Source organism: Cervus elaphus, chromosome 3, assembly GCF_910594005.1.
Source record: "Cervus elaphus chromosome 3, mCerEla1.1, whole genome shotgun sequence".
NCBI lineage: Eukaryota > Metazoa > Chordata > Mammalia > Artiodactyla > Cervidae > Cervus > Cervus elaphus.
The window spans coordinates 32,157,715-32,165,860 of NC_057817.1; the positions used below are offsets into that span (position 1 = coordinate 32,157,715).

Here is an 8,146-nt window from a genome sequence, read left to right on the forward strand (position 1 = left end):
GCGTGTTCAGGGGAGGGCTGGTGCAGGCTGCTTTCACCAGCGAGGCTCCAAGAGCTCTGGGGGAAAATTCTCCTCCTGGGGCTGAAGAAGTACAAAGGGGTATACCCACTAGAAAGAGAGGGACAGGGGGAGAGAGGGGCAGAAAAGAGCTTTCCATGAATCCTCAGAGCCCCTGTGACAATGTCCATGCGTGTCCTGGGGGCTAACTGGAGGCCAGGAAACCACGTCACGCAGCCTGGCATCCCAGCTCCGGGTCCCTCTGCCTGCCGCACAGCCTGCCGTGGGAAGATCTGGGGCCGAGAGGAGGCTGAGCTCCAAGGAGTGGGCACACGGCCTCTCCTTGGTGGGTGGGCATTTGGTTATGCTGTGGCACGTGGTGGGTCACAGTGTGCGGGACCACCCTCCCTCTCTCACTGTGGCTTCCTCCCTCTCAGGACCCCTCGTGGAACCACCGAGTGTACCGTCTGGCCCTCAGCAAGCTCTCCCCTCCCCTCATCCCCTTCATGCCCCTTCTTCTCAAAGGTAAGGGCACCAGCCCCTGCCACCCTGCTCCCATCCCGCCGGTCCCTGCCGCAGAGTGTCCACCTGACCCCCTGGATGATTCCATTGTGCCAACACCCTGGGGCCACAAAGGTTAATGAGGAGCTTACCAGGTAGAAGCGGAGTTAAGACACGCAGACATTAGATGGCCGATGACACGAGGCCTAAGTGATATAAAGAAATTGCTCCAGGAGGTTAGCAGGCAGGAAGAGGGTTGCGTGGCCGGGGGAGGCAGGCCCTCGCCTCTGTTATTGGCCCCTCACCGTTGCTTGCCTGCTGGGAGGGGAAGGAGTTTGGGGACCTATGAGCAAGGCCCATCTCTTTGTAGACATGACCTTCATCCACGAAGGAAATCACACATTGGTGGAGAATCTCATCAACTTTGAGAAGATGGTGAGTCCAAGGAGAGCGGGTATCTGAGGCTGGAACAGGCTGGAGGCTGTGACACGATGGCTTTGGAAGGGACGGGGGTGGGAAGGTGTTCTCAGTAATATAAATATGAAGACTTCCTTTAAAATAGCCCCTGCCTTACTCCACTGCATGCCCTCAGAGGATCTGGTCTCCACCAGGGAGTGCTGGGGTGACGGCCTCAGCTATCTCACCCAGAATCCCCTCCTCACCAGGCCTGCTCCTCTCTAAGCCCTCCCTGACTTCTGTCTTCCCAGTGCCTGGTCCCTGCTGGGTCTTTGGGTGAGCTGGGGCATAGCAGGCATGGCCCCGTCTCCTACAGCTCCTGGTGCCTAGGAGCACTTCAGCTGTCCCCCAGGCCAGGCCAGGGCCCCGTCCCTCATATCAGGTCTCATGTCCTTGCTTGGCCCCCAGAGAATGATGGCCAGAGCCGCACGGATGCTACACCACTGCCGAAGCCATAGCAACGGTGAGAGGGCAGGTCCCCAGTGGGCGCCCGAGTGATGTCCCCTTCAAGGCACCAACCTGGTCTCTCACCGACTCCCCCCTCCACCCCCCAGTGCCTCTGTCACCGCTCAGAAGCCGAGTCTCCCACCTGCATGAGGACAGCCAGGCGGTCAGGGTTTCCACGTGTAAGTGAGGGCAGGGGTGGGTGCTGACAAGCTGGCCACGGCTGGCTGGCATTTACAGGCACATCCATACATGAAAGGGCTTCCCGGGTGGCTCAGATGGAAGAGAATCTGCCTGCGATGAGGGAGGCCTGGGTTCAATCCCTGGGTTGGGAAGATCCAGTATTCTTGCTTGGAGAATCCCATGGGCAGAGGAGCCGGGCGGGCTACAGTCCACGGGGTTGCAAAGCACGATGTTGATAATGGTTCACAACAGCTGTATGAAGTAGGTAGAGTGTTATCCCCACTTAAAGGTATACAATGGACTGGAGCCTTGAAAAAACAGGTGGAAGCCGCTGTGGGGTAGAGCTGGTTAGATAAGCAGTTAGACAGAGCTGGGACACACGTGCTCCTACTCCAGACCCGTGTTCTTTTAATGGGCCTTCAGTCTGTGTGAAAAGGGATTAGTTGTAATCCACAGTTCATACCACACCGTCATTATTATCTTACTGTATGTGTGTATCTATTCTGGTAATAGCACACTGACCATAACTTCCATCTCCCTAGGGGTGGTCCCCTCTCCTGTCCTCTTGCCCCTCCCCACCCAGGGAAACCACTATGCTGAATTTTGAGTTACCCATGTCCTTGTTTTTAAAAAATAGTTTTATCATGTGTACATATAATAAAACATACCAAAAAAATTTAAAAAAATACATATATCTTTAAAATATCTTATATATATATCACGACAACAAAATATTCTTTAGTTTTCATTGTTTTTGAGCTTAGTAAAAGGGGTATTAAGCTGCATATAATTTGGGGGCCTGTTTTCTTCAGTCTGTGCGGTTGACCACTGTGCTGTTCTGTCCCGGGGGGCGGGGTGGGATGTCTTCTAGATTGGCTGTGGGGAGTGGCAGGCTGGGTGGCATAGGGCAGGGGGGTCGATTTGCCCCTTGGAAGGGGAAAGGTGGGCTCTACAAAGTGCTGACCGCCCTCCCTGCCCCCAGGCTCGGAGCAGTCCGTGAGCACCCGGAGTCCCGCCAGCACCTGGGCTTACGTCCAGCAGCTGAAGGTCATCGACAACCAGCGGGAACTGTCCCGCCTCTCCCGGGAGCTGGAGCCGTGAGGAGGGGCTGGGCTGGAGCAGACACTGGCCGCCAGGAAAGCCCGGGGCGCGCCGGGCCAGGAGGCCCACGGGCTGGCCGAGCCGGGCAGGGCTCTCCAAGGACTGGACCTGAGGCCCGGGAGCGGGCAGTGTGGAGGCACCCGTCCCCCGTGATGACTGGTGGCCAAGGAGGACCTGGGAATGGAACGAGCCGGGGCCCAAGGCCAAGGAGTGGGGGACAGAGAGGCCCTGGAGTGAGTGGGAGAGCAGAGCGTTTTCTCTCTGTGTTCAATAGAGAGCTCTCCACACCAGGATCTTCCCAGATTCTCCGCTTCATGGCTCTGTTGTCCAGCCGTCTCTGGCCCCTGGGGTGTGTTTCCATGGTGGGCTGAGTGTCTGCACGCCTGTGGCCGGAGCAGGCCCACTGCCTGGGGAGGCGGCGGGTGGAGGTGGGGAGCAGTGGCGCCTTTCTTTCCACAGCCTGTGCGATAAACAGCTGGGTGTGGTCAAGGCTGTTTGTCCAGGAGCGGTGGTCCCTGAGGAGCTGTATTGTTACCCTAAGTAGACAGAGGCTGTGTTCTCTGGCCAGCCCCTGGGGGTGGGGCAGGGAGGGCCGCGCCCCGCCCCCTGCCCGGGATGGTCTCCAAGGCTGACTGCATCCAGGCCTCAGCCCCCTGGTCACAGGGGCTGTGGGCGCCTGCAGCCCTGCGGGGGGCTGGTCCAAGTGGCCCTGAGAGTGGCCCTCAGCGGTCCACGGCGGTCTGAGAGGCTGCGCCTTCCTCCCCTCGCCACTCCACTTCCTGCCTTCTGCCTCCGGCCGCTGGGTGGTGCTCTGAGCGGAGGCAGGGATGCAGAGGCGGAGGCTTCCGGGAGTCATGTCTATGACGAGTGGTCCCGTCAGCTCTGTCGGCTTTGAGTCCTCCACATCTCCCCTGGGAACCAGCCACACCGTGAGGACCCTCCAGCCCAGGGACCCTCACATGAGGAAATTCCAGGTGGGACGGCCCTCTCTGCTCCCGTGGCCTCGAGCCTCGGCAGGGTGAGGTGCGCTGCCTGACCCTGAGAGGGACCCTCGGCCTTGGCGATGCCCTGGTGCAGGTTCTGAGTACCAGGGCCCTGGGGCGTATGGAGCAAGCGGGTCCCATACCCAGAGAGGGGAGGCCGCTGGCACATGCTCAGGGGCTCAGGCTGAACACCCTCTTCTTCCCTCACCCCTCCCCTGCCAGATCTCTCATCCCTGAGGTCATGGACTCGCACTGCCTCCAGAAAGGGTCAGAGCTCTTAGCAGGAGGCAGCCCAACTGGGGGGGTCATACCTCAGGTTTCTCAGTGAATCCGAGCAAGTCAGTGAACAGTTCTCCACTTCCATTTCTCCATGTGTCAGATGGTTGTGAAGATCCCAGGTCAGCTTTTAGAGACAAACAGGTAAACGGCCGCTCTGCCTCTGCAGCTGAGGTGACAGCTGAGGGCTGCCCTGTGTCCGCTGCCTGTCGGGGGCAGCATCTTCTCAAAGGAATTAGGGGAGCCCACTCTCCAGGGAGAGCCTGGGATGGAGCAGACGGCAGGGTAACCAAGCCAGTGCTCTTGCCCATGGGTGGAGATGGAAGACCCAGGGGCATGGAAGCTTCCGGAGCTGAATAATCATGACATGAGGTGTGGACCCGGTGAGTCAGGACTTCAGGGCCTTTGTTGTCTCCTAAACCTATTGTCTGTCGAAGTTTCGGCCAGGTCCAGACCAGCCAGCTGGACAGCTCTTCTCATCCTTTCAGACCCAGGGGTGACCAGCCCTGTGACAAAGAGTAGAAACCCAGTGTGGTGGGCATCTTCTGTCAGCGTTTCTCTTTTTCTTCCCTCTCCCTGGGGAGATGTGGAGGACTCAAAGCCGACAGAGCTGACGGGACCACTCATCATGTGGTCACACCCATGTCCCCAAGGAGCTTTGACAGTGCAGGAATCTCCTTTCCGCCTCGACTGCCCGGCCACGTCCAGCTGCCTCAGTCACTGGGGCAGGACGCCTTTTGAGCTGGTCGAGGAAGGCCTTGCCAGGAGAACTGTGCCCAGGACAGGCAGGAGGACACAGACTGGCAGCCAGAGACCCCAGTGATGGGATGAGCCACCACGAAGGGAAAGGCTCCAGGTCACGGTGGCCTCTTGCTCTGAGGGCCAAGTCACCTGTCTCCCTGGCTGCTCAGCTATGGGGTGGATGGGTGGCATCCGTTGTGGGCTTTAGCAGGCCAGGCTGTGTGCTGGTGGGCTCCCAGGGTGTGTCCCAGCTTCAGGAGAGCTGCAATGGGAAGAGGAATTCACGGGATGCTGAAAGAAGAAAGTGTGAGGTCAGGCCTTTAAAAGATTTTATCTCAAAGGGGGGAGAGCAGAGACGGAAAGTGTGTGTATTTGATGAGGTGGAACAGAGTGGGTGATTCCTCCTCTCTAAAACATTTACACACACACCCCTGCCTTACCCTCTTATCCTTAGTTTTCCTGCCAACCCCCAGGGTAGGCTGGGGACCAGGCCAGGACTGTAATTGTGGGGTGCACAACAGGGAGGGTCCCCCTCCAGCAGGCTGAGCAGGACCTGGTGAAGGGGTAGGGCAACCTGGGGTGCCCCGACCCTCTGGCTGCTCCTGCTTCCCTCTCCTCTCTCCCTGACCTCGCTCCATTGGCACAGACCTGAAGCTGAGGCCGCAGCGGCCCCCTCCATCGCATCCAGTGGAGTTAGAGCTGGTGGTGGTGGTACAGGCACACCTGCTTTCACGATGCTCCTTGCGGCTTCTGTGTTCCCAGCAGCCCTGGGCCTCTGGCTGCACTGATTTCCAAGCAGCAACGATGAATCTTCTTAATGTTGCTGTTGTTCGCAGTATTTATCACGCTAATAGATTTAATTTTGAATAGTGTTTTCATTATTTTCATTATTTCATCTATTATCTTAATTTTTACCCTGATGATAAGGCAAGTATTTTTACCCCTGTTTTATAAAAGTCAGACTGAGGCACACAAAGATTTGCCTAAGGTCACATAACTGGTTAATAACAGGGTGGGCAGGCGAAGGACCTGGGTATGTATCAACCATGCCCATGTCATGGGCCTTCCCATCCAAATCCTTTCCTCGTGTCCCTGGAGGAAATGCAGAGATAGTCTTCCTGAACCCCAACATTGTCTTCTTTTCTGGGGCTAGACCCTGCCTATAAATGTCTCCTTCCAGGTGGTGCAGCAATAAAGAATCTGCCTGTCGATGCAGGAGACACAAGAGATGCAGGTTCAATCCATGGGTCGGGAAGATCCCCTGAAGGAGGAAATGGCAACCTGCTCTGGTATTCTTGCTTGGAAAATTCCATGGACAGAGGAGCCTGGTGGGCTACAGTCCATGGGGCCTCAGAGAGTCAGACATGACTGAATGGCACAGCAGTCCCACCTTTTATTTATTTATTTTTTTCCTCCTTTTATTTTGAAATACTCACTGTGGGCTTCATAGGGCAGTCCTACCTATGAGATAGGTGGTTATGGTCCCCTGGAGCAGACCACCCAGCTAGGGAGACTGATGCAGAACAAGGCCAACAGAGGGGAGGAGATGCCCCAGAGGGCAAGTCCAGACAGCAGTGGATGCTTGGGGCCATGGGATCTCACTACTCACCCCTAAGCACTCAGGCCCACAGCTGCTCCCCTGGGCTGCAGCCCTCTGGCCCCCCTGAGCCCTGGATGCCTGCCTGCACAGCTCTGCCCCTCAGACTTGGGGTGCTCTGAGCTCACCACTGGCACCAGCCACCCAAGTATCAGTATGGTGGCTGGTGGCTGGGACAGTCTCTGACTGGCCCATTGTTCTCCATCTCTTCTTCCTTTCATGGACCTATAGGCCAGAACATAAATGCATTCCAGAATGTATCATCAGCCCTGCCCCCAAAGTCCTGGGCTTCTCACATGAGGGCCAAGGCCATGGGCTGGAAATAAGCATCCTCTTAGGCCCGTCCGGTTGCCCCAGCCAATCCAGGCACCCCTCTCTGAGACTCTGGCTTCTTCAAGACCCGAGCATAGCCCAGCCTGACAGCACTCTGAAACGGGGCTACCGTCCCTCCCAGCCAACCGCGTCCAACTGCCCTGTGCTTTTAGAGCTCATCCCTCTCACACCTGCGTGTCATAGGGCAGGTGGTCTTGCTGGGGCCAAAGGGCTGCTGCTGCTGCAGGAGTTTGGGCCTCGGGACCCCCAGAAGAAGGAGGAAGGCTGGGCTTGGAGCCCAGACCCACGTCATGTGGGAAAGAGTAAGATTCTGGTTTTTTGTGTGTGTTTAGATTCTGACCAGTATGGCCCATGGGCCAGGGAGCCCAGGGCCTTGCCTGACTCTGCCTGCCATGCTGTTGGCCTTTGAGGAGGGCCTGGGCCTCAGTTTCCTCGCTGGTGTGTGAGCTGTGGGCAGCTGGAACTGCTTCCCAGTTGCTGAGTGGAGGAGATTGCAAGGATTTCCTGGCACTCAGGGGACTCTAGCCAGCATAAGAATGGCGAAAGGGCAACCTTTGCTGTGTCCTTGGCAACAGGACATTTAAAACTTACTCCACCTCCCAGAAAAAGTGCTCTGGCCAGTGTCAGGGCGGTCTTCCCATGGGCAGGCAGTGGCCTTGGGCAAGTCCCTTCCTCTCCCAGAGCCTCAGCTTCCTTATTAATAAACAGGGATTTGGATTAGAAGGGCTTGCGATATTTTCTTGCAACTGCTGTCTTTGACTTAGCTCAAGGCGTCACATGCGATGTGACCCTCTTGGGTCATGAGGGTGTGGACCCTCCTCCACTTCCTGAGCATCTTCCCAGTGGTGGCCCCCAGCCAGACTGCCTGTGGGAGGGAGAGTCAGTCACAAAATTATTTATTTGGTTGTGCTGGGTCTTAACTGCAGCATGCAGGATTGTTGATCTTCTTTGCAGCATGCAGGATCTTCAGTTGCAGCATTCAAACTCTTAGTTGCAGCATTTGGGATCCAGTTCCCTGACCAAGGATCAAATCTGGGTCCCCTGGATTGGGAGCTTGGAGTTTTAGCCCCTGGACCACTAGGGAAGTCCCAAGCACAATTTTGTTAGAAGCATTCTCAGAGAGTTCTCTGCCCCTAAATATTGTCTTCTTCAGCCTACTTGAGTTCTAGTTGTCTCTAGGAGGTCCCTGTTACATAGGTATGTAACTTGGGAGAAAAGAAGAGAAGCAAAAGGCAAAGGAGAAAGAGAAAGATACACCCAACTGAATGCCGAGTTCCAGAGGATAGCAATGAGAGGCAAGAGAGCCTTCTTAAGTGAACAATGCAAAGAAATAGAGGAAACCAATGGGGAAGACTAGCAATCTCTTCAAGAAAATTGGAGATATCAAGGGAATATTTCATGCAAGTATGGGCACAATAAAGCACAGAAACAGTAAGGACCTAACAGAAGCAGAAGAGATGCCCGGAATATACAGAAGGACTATATGAAAAAAAGTCTTAGTAACTGGATAATCACAATGGTGTAATCAGTAAAC

General features: G+C 56.0%; 1 protein-coding gene across 3 annotated transcripts in view; it reads left to right on the forward strand.

Annotated features, from left to right (window-relative positions):
- The window catches only part of RAPGEF3 (Rap guanine nucleotide exchange factor 3), a 29,276-nt gene extending 26,291 nt beyond the window's left edge, over positions 1-2,985 (forward strand). For all 3 annotated transcript variants that reach the window (XM_043886029.1, XM_043886019.1, XM_043886037.1), the window contains exons 24-28: positions 435-522; positions 869-933; positions 1,363-1,417; positions 1,509-1,580; positions 2,564-2,985. In XM_043886029.1, the coding sequence (XP_043741964.1) occupies positions 435-522; positions 869-933; positions 1,363-1,417; positions 1,509-1,580; positions 2,564-2,682 (399 nt within the window). In that variant the 3' untranslated portion in view covers positions 2,683-2,985. The remainder of the gene's footprint in view (positions 1-434; positions 523-868; positions 934-1,362; positions 1,418-1,508; positions 1,581-2,563) is intronic.
- Positions 2,986-8,146: the final 5,161 nt, after the last annotated feature.